The sequence below is a fragment of the Penaeus chinensis genome, chromosome 4 (genome assembly GCF_019202785.1).
Source record: "Penaeus chinensis breed Huanghai No. 1 chromosome 4, ASM1920278v2, whole genome shotgun sequence".
NCBI classification, from domain to species: domain Eukaryota; kingdom Metazoa; phylum Arthropoda; class Malacostraca; order Decapoda; family Penaeidae; genus Penaeus; species Penaeus chinensis.
This window is the reverse complement of record NC_061822.1, coordinates 27,593,330-27,608,277: the sequence shown is the minus strand read 5'-3', so window position 1 is coordinate 27,608,277 and position 14,948 is coordinate 27,593,330. Positions and strand designations below refer to the sequence as shown.

At 35.9% G+C, this 14,948-nt stretch overlaps 2 protein-coding genes across 7 annotated transcripts; both read right to left on the bottom strand.

The window, feature by feature from the left end:
• Positions 1-1,106: 1,106 nt before the first annotated feature.
• On the bottom strand, positions 1,107-7,327 carry LOC125048214 (cortactin-binding protein 2-like). 6 transcript variants are annotated; one of them, XM_047646788.1, is made up of 7 exons: positions 7,191-7,327; positions 5,735-5,846; positions 5,271-5,342; positions 4,241-4,510; positions 3,760-3,873; positions 3,252-3,314; positions 1,107-2,957 (listed from the first exon to the last, which is right to left on the bottom strand). In XM_047646788.1, exons 2-7 carry the CDS (start codon positions 5,744-5,746, stop codon positions 2,727-2,729), a joined length of 762 nt encoding a protein of 253 aa, XP_047502744.1. In that variant the 5' UTR covers positions 5,747-5,846; positions 7,191-7,327; the 3' UTR covers positions 1,107-2,726. The 6 variants fall into 6 exon arrangements, with proteins under 6 accessions (XP_047502744.1, XP_047502779.1, XP_047502771.1 ...); XM_047646823.1 differs by having other exon boundaries at positions 5,271-5,339; XM_047646815.1 differs by having other exon boundaries at positions 5,735-5,793; positions 7,191-7,322.
• Positions 7,328-8,640: 1,313 nt separating this feature from the next.
• LOC125025254 (vegetative cell wall protein gp1-like) lies at positions 8,641-13,287 on the bottom strand (the record flags this gene model as incomplete). Its single annotated transcript, XM_047613226.1, has 4 exons — positions 8,641-9,724; positions 10,867-11,735; positions 12,508-12,633; positions 13,128-13,287. Coding segments are annotated over 4 exons (1,368 nt in total), but the record flags the coding sequence as incomplete, so codon positions are not given.
• Positions 13,288-14,948: the final 1,661 nt, after the last annotated feature.

The following is a 14,948-nucleotide window of genomic DNA, read 5'->3' as shown; positions in this document are numbered from 1 at the left end:
AAGAAAAATATTTGATGATGATATGTTGCATTTTATGAGTTTGGTTTTATTTTTCAGCAGAGGAATATAAATAAATATATATATGTATATATATGTATATATGAATATATATATATAAATATATATATATACATATATTATATATATATATATATATATATATATATATATATATATAATATATGTGTGTGTGTATATATATATATATATATATATATATATATATATATATATATATATATATATATGTATGTATATGTATATATGAATATATAAATATATATATATACATATATTATTTATATATATATATATATATATATATATATATATATATATACACACATATACACACATATATTATATATATATATATATATATATATATATATATAAAATATGTATATATATAATGTATATATATATATATATATATATATATATATATATATATATATATATGTATATGTATACATATATACATATACATATACATACATATATATATATATATATATATATATATATATATATATAATCTACTTGCAACAAGTATGTTTGTAGTACTTTATATATTCATAATCTCTATCTAGAGTTCTTATAGCCTGATATATTCTGTTTAAAATATACACTTGTTTTGTTTAAAATATACAGCTTGAACACAAAACCACTTAACTCTTTTATAACATTTGTGGTGAGAGGTGTACCTTCTGAAAGCCTGCCTGATTCAGGGCCCCCTGCCCTTGTGGTAGTCTTGTGTATTTCAACACAACAAATACCATCCACAGCAAATCTTGTTACTAGTTATACACTTGAAATATATCTGTATTGAAGTAGAACAGTTATGAACCCATTGTGAAAGTGCATTAAGCAAAACACTTGCAGGTATAAAGTGTGTCTGCTCAAGTCCTTATGAAAATCTTTTCAAAACATAATTCAGTTAATAAAACATGGATTTCAACAGATAAGGAAGCATAGATTTATGAAGCAACACTTCTAATGAAGTCAGGATAAGATAAAGCTAGATGCAACTGATAAAACTGCCTTTGCAGATACCCATTTATTAATTACCTTAACCAAAAAGGATAAAAATAAGTCAGTTTCTTTTAATACACAGTGTATTGGAAACAGATTCTGAGAGCATTTCAAGCACAAGAAAAGCACAAAAATACAAATACGAGTATCTTTTGTAAAAGTTCATAACGTGTGTATAAGAAGTACTACACACAAAATTTATAGCTATCAGTTAGACTGGTTACTAAAATACAATGGGTAAACATAACCAAAATTCCAAATAAAAGTAATAAGGAACTAAAGTATATATAGCTAACAAAATTGTATCAGAATATAACTAAACCAAGTTAAACATTCTCATACTTTCTAAAATATCTTCTATAAGACTAGTGTGATTTTGCTCCCAGCAAAACCTGAACCCCACATTTTTGTATAAGGTACAGTTAACCCACTAATGCCAGGTTAATGTACCATTCCACTATATTTAAATTTTTTGAATTTTGTTTGTACGTAAATGGTTCCACAAGAATTCATTCACTAAGGAGCCAATATGTACCCTCCCCTGATTTCTCCTTTCCTTAGTGTTGGGGAAAATGTTTTTTTTCTGATTCTGTTAATATTGACATTGTTGTTATCATTGTCAACATTATGATTATTTTCATATAATAAACAAAAGTCCTACTAATAAAGATAGAGAATAAAAAAAAACTTTCTGAAAATAAAAGGGTAAATAGGTGAGATACATAGTAAGGACTGAGTACCTGTGGAGCCAACTATGTGTAAAAACAATTAATAAACTTAAATTACAGTGGACAGGACATGTATTCTTGCCATCCCAGCATCTGTGGGTTAAGACCTATCATCACATTGGCCCGCATTGAATTGAACCATAAACCTTAAAATAGCCTTTAAAAAAGGGGACGGTAGGGTTAGCATATGTATTTCTTTACATGAAATGTATGCTAATATTCATATGGGTAAAAAAGAGATAGATGTAATTTTTGCAAGTGAATAAAAATATTCCTTTTCCTAAAATAACATTTAATAATTAAGACATGTGAACTCAATTAATACATTTGCTGGCCTATACTTGGCATGAAACTTTGCAAGATATAACTTTTTGCAAATAACTAGTGCAGGCAATCTTGAAAAAAAAAAGAAAAAACTAAAAAAAAGAAAAAGAAATGAAAAAAAAAAAGTTAAAAATTGGAAGAAAAGGATTTTCATATAAAGATCAGCAATAAATAATATGACTACTTTCACAGTTGCAAAATTAGAAGCAAAAACTAATCTGTACTTTATCTGTACTAGGTAATATAATTCATGAATCAACATGAACAAAAATAAGTGAGCAATACTATTATTGGATATACTTCTATATGTAACTTGCAAATGTCTATTCACAGACCCAACTTCCAAATGAACCTGTAAGTGTTCTTGTAAAACAGAAATTACAAGTTCAAACATATAGACTTTATTATAAGAAATAAATCTTTAACATTAAAGCTATAGAGTTGCATCAATACTGATATTTTCCTCATAAATGTCACCTTGCTTTTGGTACCACTTAGATATGTATTTATAAATCACAGAACTGAAGACCTCAAAGATCATTCTCATCACAGCTACCGTATTTCTATTGCTTCGACTTGTAAAATAACAAATAAAAAAAAAGAAAAAAAAAGGAAAAAAAAGAAAAAAGAAGAAAACAATTAGGTTCCCTGTTGCTGTATCACACCATCAACGGTAAAGTTTACGGGGACTTCGGCGGCAAACCTGACATTAACGACGTGAGGCGAACGGCAGAACGGACACTTGAGGGGTCCGTGGTTTAGTGTTTCGGTGATGCAACTTGTACAGAGGGAGTGGCCGCAGCTCAAGATTCTTGGTCGGCGCTCGTTCTTGTCATAGTCCTCCAGGCAGACTTCACATTCAAATTTCAACTGTTTGGGTGAAGATGAGAAAGAAGAGGAAGAGGAAGAGGAAGAAGAAGAAGGAAAAGAAGAGGAAGAAGAGGAAGAGGAAGAAGAAGAGGATAAGGAAGAAGAGGAAGAGGAAGAAGAAGAAGAAGAAGAGAAGAAGAAGAAGAGGAAGAAGTAAAAGAAGAAGAAGAAAAAGAAAAAGGTTAACTAGGGTCTTCCATTTGCTGGGGATGGATATACTTGACTATAGGAAACTAGCAATGGCAAAAATTTAAAACTTAAGAAGTACTTCAGGAAGAAAATTAGTTATCTCACCTCGACATATACTGATGGCTTCACAATCAGTCTCTCGTTTCCATTATTTCCTCCAGCTGATAACTGTAATACAGAAGCCATTCATACTTACTAATGTTTTTAGAACTTAAATAAACTTAAGATACTTATATATACACATTATATATATGTGTGTGTGTGTGTGTGTGTGTGTGTGTGTGTGTGTGTGTGTGTGTGTGTGTGTGTGTGTGTGTGTGTGTGTGTCTATATACTATATATCAGCATGTTCTGCTCATTTATGGTAACACGCTCTCTATTTTTGAAGAAGAAAGAAACAGATCTAGAAAGAACAAACAAACAAAGAAAAAATTATAATTCTTGCCTAAATATTTTAAAACTTTTACATACAGATGTCTTATAATCTAAAGAAACGTCCAGATTCTCAGTTGGTTCTGTAACAGCCAATCAAAATGGACAATACTTCTGGAACTTACAATACATTTTGAAACAAGACAACTACTCTGCATATACAATGGCCTTGAAAGCTAACCTGTGGTAGTTTGACATTCTGCAAGATGCTCTCTACGTCAGCGTGATTATTGATAATTGCTAAATCTAGAGCTGTCTCATCATAGTTGTTGCATGCCTTTACATCTAGGCGACACTGGAAAAAAAAAATACGTATTATTGTTTGAGACTGTAAGGAGTACAGGTAACTTTTTGATGGAAAGAATAAAATCAAGAATCATTAATTATTTTACCTACCATAATTATTTCTTATAAAATATTGAGAAATACTGTCCCCAAAATTACAGATAACTATGTAATTTTACGAAATATTAGCAGTGAAAATACCTTACCTGACTGAAAGAGATAAAAACAAAAATTCTGTAGGTATGACAATTTTGCTAAGCAATGAATACAGCATAACACTGAAAAATATCCATTATTAATTATCCACAAATCCGGCTAACTGAAGTAATATCATTATATTCACCAGGTACTACATATTGAAAGAAAAATATAGCCACCTGATGAGGTCTTGATATCAATTCCTTCACTACTTCTGCATGGCCCATCATCGCAGCATACATAAGAGGTGTATCACCTGCCCAGTCGCGTGGGTTGCGATGGAGGTGAGGTTGTCGTTGAAGCAACCGCACCACTGACAGCTGGCCACCAACACAGGCACTCGATAACAGAGTGTAACCATCTGAATCAGCCGCATTGATATCGTGACCATCTTCTAAGTACTTCCTCACTCTTCTCAGATCACCATTCTTGGCTGCTAAGTACATATCCTGCACGGCAAAATAAAACAAAGAGCATGAGAATAAGAGAGTTGCAGCTTGTGGAAGAATGGATGTGGACCAGATTAATCCCTCTGTGGCATTTCAGAAGGCACAATGCAATATTCAATGGTGGGTATGTTTCTGACCAACTCTAGTTCTAAGAAAACTTACTATCTCTTATAAAAATAATTAATAATAGTTGATAAAGCAGTGTAAGGTCATGGTTTAGTTTCCCATCTTTATGAACTGTTATCATAACCTGGTTGCGAGTCACAAAAGTAAGGCTGGGTTATGAGGTGTAAGGCAAGTTGGATATTACTTGAACACCCACACATGCTTTCTGGTAATTTATTTTCAGCCCAGACAAAAAAAAATCACAAAATGCAATGCTTTTCTTCCATATAAGCACAAAATATGTTGTTTGTCACGGGGTTAACATAAAGCTTTTATCTTTATTACTATTATCATAATATTATTATCATTACTATCATTCTGCTTATCATCATCAAAATCATTATTATTGTTATTATAATAATTATTATAATCAATAACAATTTTACCAACTATTGCAGTACTAGATCCTAGAACTTAATAACATTAACAATGATGCCCTTAAAAATATAATGAAAATTACTATTATTGAAATATCAAATAACAGTCAAACAGTTACATCAGCTGGTAATGCATAACACTGCTTCTTATTCCTAAGTAACTACACTAACCGTAAATTGAATAACAAAACTAAATTTCCTTAAGAAATACAACTTACACCAGGCAAAGATGCAAACACCACAGCCGGACAAACACATGGCTTGAGTAGTTGCTCATCCTGCCCTCCCTGCTGGAAAGAGTTAAAACATCAACATTATTTTCATCATCATCATTGTTATAATTATTGTTATCATTATTATTATCATTATTAATATCATTATCATAATTATCATTAATATCTTTATCATAATCATCATTATCCCTATTATCATCACTATCATTATCATATTATTATTATTACAACTATCATCAATTATTACATCACCATCATTATTATTTCTTCTATTAGGTAGATGAAGATAGTAATCTAACATTATAAATAACTCAAAGAAGCAAAATTGATACAGTGACTAATTTTCCTGTATCCTGAATTGAAAACATGCTACAAAACACAGAGCTCAGAAAAAAAATGTTTCACAAAAAAAAGAGAAAAAAAAAGAGAAAAAAAAAAAACTCTCTCACCTTATAAGCCATTATAAAATTGATGGAAGCTCAAAATAAATCACAATATTGAAGAACACCTACAAAAGAACACCAGGAGAGATTGACTGTCAGGAACTACCCTGGAGATCAGCTGGAAAATGTGTTATTTATATAATAGTGGTTTATCATTCATAAGAGAGAAAAGAATATATATAAAATGAAGAAGTTATAAAGGGTAAGAACACACTGTCTCACTTCTATTAAAGCCATTTTCTGTATGGTGCTTCTTTCTATTATAAATATAAGTTTTTAAATTAACTTTTGAATAATGTACAGTGCTATCTTACACAGTAATGGTATTATTTGACTATTTACCCTTTTTTTTCTATTTGCTGCTTAGATACAGTAATCAGTTGATTTTATTAATTACTTGTATCTAATCTACAGTAATCAGTGGCAGTAGTTATAAGATAATACAAGAGAAACTACAAACCATTTCTTTTGATGAAGTGAAGATGCACTTGAGAGAGAGGCTGAATGCAACATAAGCAAGGGAAACTTTTGTATTTCAATCAATTATCCCCCAAAAGTTATTAAATAATCCTTATCATCAATTTATCATCCCGTAATCAATCATTACTAATCTGTTACCTGTATCTTCTTGTCTTTAAAAAATGGAGTACAGTTATTGTATCCAAATACTGAAAATTCTAATAGTCAAATTAAGATGGTTTGTAACACCTCTCTGCAAATGTTTAATTCTCATCAAATTTTGCAAAGATGCCATGACCACATTTGCTCACCTGAAGGGAGGGGATTTCATAATTATCCAGAATAAGACTATGTACTGTGACATCATGACCTGTGCTTTGCGTTCTGATAAAGACCAACAAACCTTCATCATGTATATTCTGGCAAGCTATAACTTGGGCTGGTTCTGTAACTAACAATAAAGTAACCAGGGAATCCAAAAGCTCTAACATGCCAGAGTAAACAAGGTGAACATTTATCAGTTGTTGCCGCAGCCACTGTCTGTGTCACTAGAATTACCTTATAAGTATCTATAAGTATCTGATTGTGCCATCATCTTTACTTATGATATTCACCCATATACCAATGTCATTATGGTGTATTTACAAGGTTGTACAGCTTATTCCTCTCTGTATATGCATGTAGTCCTACTCCAAACATTCCGGGTCAAAAGGGCATAAGAAATATCAATTGGAAAGGGAGACTGTAATTCGAGAAGAGTTCGTTAAGTGAATTGATTAAAATAAACCATTTCTTTGCACTTTTTGTAACACCTTATTTCGGTTTAACAATTACCTAGACTGATATTTCGATTCACTCCTTGATATTTACTTTCAGATTAGAACCAAGATACTAATCGTAATATGATATAAAGGCCCCATATGTACATAATGATGAATATCGTATCAAAATTTTCTCATTACTCTCCTAATTAAAATAAACACCTTGATTAACAATAACTCACGTCTCATTACACCATTCCTCACAAACTCATCACTCATTAATTTGCTCTCAGGCACTCATTTCAAGTGTAAAGAAGCTGTTGTTTACACTTTTTTTTTTTCCTTCTGTGAATCATATGTTTCCCTTCAGCTTTTGTTTACCTATAGAGAGCGTGATTATAAATGTTAGTCGTTGTTGTTTGCAACTTAGTTTAATGAAATGGAAAATACTTGAAGTAGTAGGTATATCCATTTTTTATTTTTTTTCTTATATTTGTATTATTTAGTTATTAAATCCCGTTTGATTGGGATGTTTGTTTATATTCATGACTCCTTGATTAAGAGTTCTTCCCACTGGTTTTAAAAGGAATTTGACCTTATTTTGCATTATTTAGTTATCAAATCCCGTTGGATTAATTGTTTTTATTTATATTCACAACTTCTCTTAGTTGAGAGTTCTACCCACTGGTTTAGAAGGAATTTATCTCTAAGTACTTACACTAACAATAACCATAAATAAAAATGACAATTATTATAAAAAAACAGCAATTAAAACGATAACTATCAAAATGAGAATGATAACTGAAATTCTGACAGGGATTAAGGATGGTGATGATTGTGACAATATTACAATAGTGATAATAACAGCAACAGCAAAACAAAAATATTGACGATGATAATGATAACAGTTATAGTAATAGTAGCAGAATTCTTTGATCTTTGAGTACTAGTAGTAGCATAGATAATGATAACATTGATAGTAATTGTATTGATAGTGATAATGATAATGATAATGATAATAATGAAAACGATAATAATGATAAGAATAAGAATAAAACGATAATGATAATAATAATAATGATGGTAAAAAATAATGATAATGATCATAATAATAATACTATTAATAACAGTAATTATAATTTAAATCATTAATATTATAATCAATATCAGTATTCCTATCAATACCGAGATTTTTTTTTATTCCATTACCACTGTCATTGTTATAACTATTATCACTTTTTATTATCATCATTACTGTAATCATCATTATCCTAGTCATTATAAGCACCATATTGATCACCATAATTATTACCTGAGTTGCTATTATGGAAATAACTTTGGTCATGCTTACAATCTTCATAATATGAGAGTAGACGTATTGGTAACAATAAGTGTGTATATATATATATATATATATATATATATATATACATATATACACACATACATATATATATATATATATATATATATATATATATATATGTGTGTGTGTGTGTGTGTGTGTGTCTATATGTCCGTTTGTGTGTGTATACGCACAAACACACATATACGTATATACATATATATATATACATATATAATATACACACACGTAAGTCACAAGTAATTTGAAACGACTGACTGATTTATAATGCCCTTTATAATCTTTTCTCACCTGGTAAAATGTTGATGTGAAAGAAAAAAATCAAGTTCATTTGCATTATTTTTTTATTATTAAATACGAAATACAAAAGCTTGACACATCGCTGGAAAAAAGCGAGAAATCAACCCAGACCGGAAATAAGGTATAAAACATTTATTTTTATTTTTATGTATATATGAAAAAAAACAAAAAAACAGCAACACCGTACGCAAATTATGTTTTCAAAGAGACGAGATAACAATTTCGAAAAGTAACTGAATTTCGAAAAAAAAAAAGCTTCTTGTCCTTCAATGGACATATTAGTCATTGTTTTACTGATGATTCGATTCATGTTAAAAGCAACACCACCGAGCTTAAATCATGTTTACAGGTTGAGACGAGATAATTTCGAAAACCACCTGAATTTCAAAAAAGCTGTCTCGTCCTTCAATTAACACATAAGCCATTTCACCTTTCAATAAACACATTAGTTTTCTCACCTTTCCCTTTTTTTTTTTTTTTTTTTTATAATTCGATCTATGTTGATTTGTAAAAAATAATTTTAGGCTCCGGGCGATCTCCGTCAAAAGACCGTCCTTTCTCCTACTACAAAAAATGGGTCTGTGGTTGGTCTCACGCTCTTCCTTTCACTTGTATGGGGGTTAAATGGGTTTCAGGTTTATAGTTTTCTGTTAGTGGGAATTCATGGGGTTTTAATCAGGAGTTAGGTTTCAATTTGCAGATGTTAATGAGGTTTCAGTTCTAAGGAGATAATGAGGTTTCTAAGGTCAATGAGGTTTTAGTTCTAATGATGAGTTTGGTTAGGTTTCAAATCTAGGAAGATGATGAGGTTTCAGTTTTAGTGAACTAAATCAGATGACGAAGTTTCAATGCTAAGGAGCTAATAAGATTTCAATCCGAAATGAGCCGACGAGGCTGCTAGTAGTTATCACCACCAGCAGGCAGGTACTCAACATCAGCCTTGAACCCTGTGGCGTCATCGGCATGGTAAGTGACCACCCTCACGCGCCCGTCAGGTTGCAGAAGGTGGTAGCTCCCTCGAACAATCCCATCTTCGCTCGTCTCCTGTTTGCCTTGGAAGTTACCCGTATGTGGGTCGTTGACATCATAAGCGTATCCGTAATTGGGTCTCTATGGGAGGGGGGAGGGGGGGGGGAGGGGGGGAAAGAAAGGCGTCTGAGAGAGGTCGATCGGCGATTTATTTTTATTTTTTGCTCTGGGGTTTGATGTGCGATAGACGGGCCTTATGTTTAGAACTGGAATAGAAAAGAGGTGCGTGAAAGGAGGTAGGGTTAGAGATATGAAATGAAGGAAGGAATAGAGAAAGAGAGGAAAACATACATAAAGGCATAAAATACGTGAGGTCTTTATTACTGAAATGTAAAAGAGGTGCATGAAAAGAGGTAGGATTAGAGATATGAAAGAAAGGAACAGATAAAAGAGAGAAAATATACATAAATGCATAAAAATACAATAAATTACTCAAACAGGTTTTTATAACTGAAATGTAAAAGAGGCAGGATTGAAGATATGAGAGATAAAAAAAAAGTTAAAAAGTGTTTTTTCTATAACAAATACAACGAAGGTAGATAAAAATATATTTAATAGGAGACATGAAACACAAAAAGAAAGAAAAAAAAAATACATGTTTCTTAAACTAATTAACAAAAAAACGTTTTTTTTTTTTTTTACAAATAAAACAAATAAAAAACAAACAACAAACGAAGCTCAGCGAATTAAAAATAAACCACAGATCTTTCTTTAATCTTCAAACCCTTTACTGCACCCAAGCCACTGATCCTCAGGCATGAGACACCGAGACATGACGCACATCCGGGAACTTAGCCGCGAGGCCGCAGACACTCGAATGAATGTAAAAGAGATGACTGAGACTGAATATCTCTACGGCACAAGAGATGTATTTGGTGTTTGTACTTGCTTTCGTGTATTTCCGAACGAAGATATAAGCGAAACTACGTCTCCGAACGAAGATATAAGAAGAAACTACGTCTCTTTGTGGAGGTATTTATTCTCGTTCATATTTTTTTTTCTACGTTTGTCTTTAATGAACGCGATTGGACCGGAGTAAATCTCAGCGGGAAAGAGAATCATGGAAAACTACAATCAAGATAAGAAGTAATATGGATCTGATGCAGGCAAGCGACTACAGAACCACAATAAAGACATGAGAGTAATGTAAATCTGATGCATGCGAGCAACTGCAGAATAACAATAGAGAAATATAAATCATGCGTCATCCATTATGGCCTCACCTGTCCATAGTCATAGAGCGGAGGCTGCTGGAAGAAATAATAGGGATAAAATCCTCCTTGATTCCCGCCGGTTGAAGGGAAGACGGGCTGTGGGGGGAAAACGGGGCTGTCGTTTACGCTCGGTCTGGGGAGAAACGGTCTCGTCGGTCGGGGAAGTTGAGGCCTCGGGGTTGGGGAAAAGGGAATTGCAGTGGTGGGGCGGGGGGAAAGGGGAAATCCTGTAGTGGGGCGGGGGGGAAAGGGGCTCGGCGTGGGGGAAAAGGGAGGGAAGAGCGAGCTCGGGGTGCTCGGGCGGGGGAAAAATGGATTCGACGTTGAGGGGTTTAGGGGAAAAAGTGGATTAGGGGTCGAAGGATTAAGAGGAAAGAGAGGATTGGGTGTGGATGAAGGGAACAGTGGATTAGGGGTTGACGGATTCGGGAACTGTGCGGGGTTAAAAGGTCGTAGATTAGGGACGAAAGGATTGATCGTTGGCGGGCTAGGGGGAAGCGGGAACGGCGTCGTAGGATTAGGGAAATTAGGTCTTGGTGTGGTAGGATTAGGAAAATTCGGGAAATGACCACTCGGATTCGTAGGATTCGGATTAGAAGGATTGGGGAAAAATGGACTCGGCGTCGATCCGGGGAAATTGATAGGCCTATCGGGGAAATTAGAACCAGGCGTCGATCCGGGGAAATTGATGGGCCTGTCGGGGAAACTGTCGTCGGGGAAAAAGGAGGGTGTCTGAGAGGGGAAATTGGGGCGGTGGAAAATAGTGGGCGTGGTGTCTGGGAAGGACGGCTGGGAGGGGGAGGAGTCAAAGGGCCCGGAGTTCACGAAGATGCCTGTGCCGACGGGGACTTCGAAGCCTGTGTTCTGGGCATCCGCCGCTGAGGAGGTGGAGAGAACGGTTGAATTGTGGGAGAGCCTTGAATCGTAGGGCTGTTTATTAGTCGTTATCATCGTTATTAACGTTGCCTGATTGTATTTTGCCGTTATAACCATTATTACCATTCTTATTATCATTACCATTATCATTCTCAATCATCACATCATTTATCATCATTATCAATTCTCACATAATTTATTATCATCATTGCAATTCTTATCATTATCATCATCGCTAACAATTATCCCCATCATTACCGTCACCATTAATTGTCATCACTACCGACAGTCATATTATCATCACCGTCATTAACAATCTTACACAACACCCCAAAATAATATTCAGTCATCACCATCATCATCATTACCATCACCATTCTTATCATCACCATCACCATTATCTTTAACAATCTTACGCCGCCCCCTTAAAATCTTCCATACACACAATTGACTACACCACAACCAAAATATCCCGTCAAAGTCATCTTCAATACATATCCCATCAACGTCATCTTTATATCCCATCAAAGTCATCTTCCTATCCCATCAAAGTCATCTTCAATACATATCCCATCAAAGTAATCTTCATATCCCATCAACGTCATCTTCATATCCCATCAAAGTCATCTTCCTATCCCATCAAAGTCATCTTCCTATCCCATCAAAGTCATCTTCCTATCCCATCAAAGTCATCTTCCTATCCCATCAAAGTCATCTTCATATCCCACCAAAGTCATCATCAACACACAAAAGCAAAATATCACCGGTTCTCACATTTCCCCGTAGGATGGCCATCAACAACAGGAACGGGGCGGAGTCTGTGTGGAAAAGGTCCTCTCCTCTCGACGTCTTCTCTAAAAGGATTTTGTGTCGTCGGTTCCTCTATCCTGTTGGTGCTCTCTGGTCATCGAGGGCCGTTGAAAGAGAGAGAGAGGGAGAGAGAGGGAGAGAGAGAAGAGATAAATGTTATGAGGATTACTGGAATTAATGAGAATTTTTTTTTTTTTTTTATGGTTGTGATATAGTCAGGGGTGGCGTGTGTGTGTGTGTGTTTTTAAATGGTAGTGTTTTATTTATTATTACTATTATTATTATTGTTTAGATCTGTAAATACGGGGAAGAACTGGGTGTTTCAATTAGGTATGTTCGGATTTACATTTCTCACAGGCAAATAGAGTTGGATACTCAGATTAAAAAAGCATACGTACATCCACACAAATTCATACACTTAGAAGAGAGAGAGAGAGAGAGAGAGAGAGAGAGAGAGAGAGAGAGAGAGAGAGAGAGAGAGAGAGAGAGAGAGAGAGAGAGAGAGAGAGAGAGAGAGAGAGAGAAGGAGAAATGAATAATCAAATGAGTAAAGAAAGAGAGAGAGAGATACCCTAAGCCCCTACCTGCGAGCTGCGAGACGATCCCGACCTCCCCGAAGCCACGCACATGAGGCTTCGGACTGACGATGGTTCGGTGCGTCAGAGGTCTCACGAACCCGCCCTGAGGCTTCGAATCCGGGTTTGTTTTTGATTTCGGATCAGCTTTGGGCTTCGGGTTCGGGGTCGGGTGCGGTTTCGGATTCGGTTTTGGGTTCGGGTCGGGTTTGGGCTTAGCTTCCGGGTTTGGGCCCGATTTCAGGTTGGCTTTGGCATGTGGCTTGGAGTCGGCCTGAACCGCCGCCACCGCCACGCATGCCAACACGAGTAAAAACTGAAAAAAAAGAAAATCAGAAATTAATCTATGAATAAAATATAATATACGCTTGAGATCGTTCACTAATTTCACTTATTTGCCCAAAGGATTGCAATATATGCATGAACTGATTTCTTTTGATATTCAAATAACTTCCAAAATCAACGAAGCTTCCACACAAATCGAAAACGTCATAACAGTCATTTGCATTTTGATTTTGAAGTGTCCCAACGCCTCAAATACACACGCACCAATAATACAACACAAAAACAAACAAACAAAGACATAAACCACACTTTCCATAAACCCACAACACCCCCCAAAAAAAAAAAACACCAAAGAAAATAAAAAAACAAACAAATCAATCCAAACAAGGTATCCACACACACCCTCTCTTATAAAAACCCAACACCACTCAAAAGAAACACGAACGCGTCATCGAAACGAGATTTCCACACACGCCCTCGCCCTCCATCACCACCAAAGACTACCTTCAGCGCCACCATCAGTCCGGCTCGACGTCCCTCAGGAGAATGACACAAGCACGCCTCGTCGCCTTAGCCAATACCTCTCCGCACCGGTCGCCAAGGTCGCTCGCCGACTGCAACGAGAAGGGATAACGGAAGCAGCAGAGGGAGCAGGGGCGAGGAGGCAGAGATGAGGAAGCAGAGGTGAGGAAGCAGAGGTGAGGAAGCAGAGGGGAGGAAGTAGAGATGAGGAAGCAGAGGGGAGGAAGCAGAAGTGAGGAAGTAGAGGTAAGGAAGTAGAGGTGAGGAAGCAGAGGTGAGGAAGCAGAGGGGAGGAAGTAGAGATGAGGAAGCAGAGGGGAGGAAGCAGAGGTGAGGAAGTAGAGGTGAGGAAGCAGAGGTGAGGAAGCAGAGGGGAGGAAGTAGAGATGAGGAAGCAGAGGGGAGGAAGCAGAGGTGAGGAAGTAGAGGTGAGGAAGCAGAGGGGAGGAAGTAGAGATGAGGAGGCAGAGGTGAGGAAGCAGAGATGAGGAAGTAGAGGTGAGGAAGCAGAGGTGAGGAAGCAGAGATGAGGAAGTAGAGGTGAGGAAGCAGAGGTGAGGAAGCAGAGGTGAGGAAGTAGAGGTGAGGAAGCAGATTTGAGGAGGTAGAGGTGAGGAAGCAGAGGTGAGGAAGTAGAGGTTAGGAAGCAGAGATGAGGAAGTAGAGGTGAGGAAGCAGAGGTGAGGAAGCAGAGGTGAGGAAGCAGAGGTGAGGAAGTAGAGGTGAGGAAGCAGATTTGAGGAGGTAGAGGTGAGGAAGAAGAGATGAGGAAGAAGAGATGAGGAAGTAGAGGTGAGGAAGCAGATTTGACGAGGTAGAGGTAAGGAAGAAGAGATGAGGAAGTAGAGGTGAGGAAGCAGAAGTGAGGAAGCAGAGGGGAGGAAGCAGAGGTGAGGAAGCAGAGGGGAGGAAGCAGATTTAAGGAGGTAGAGGTGAGGAAGAAAAGATGAGGAAGTAGAGGTGAGGAAGCAGAGGTGAGGAAGCAGAGGGGAGGAAGCAGAGGTGAGGAAGCAGATTTAAGGA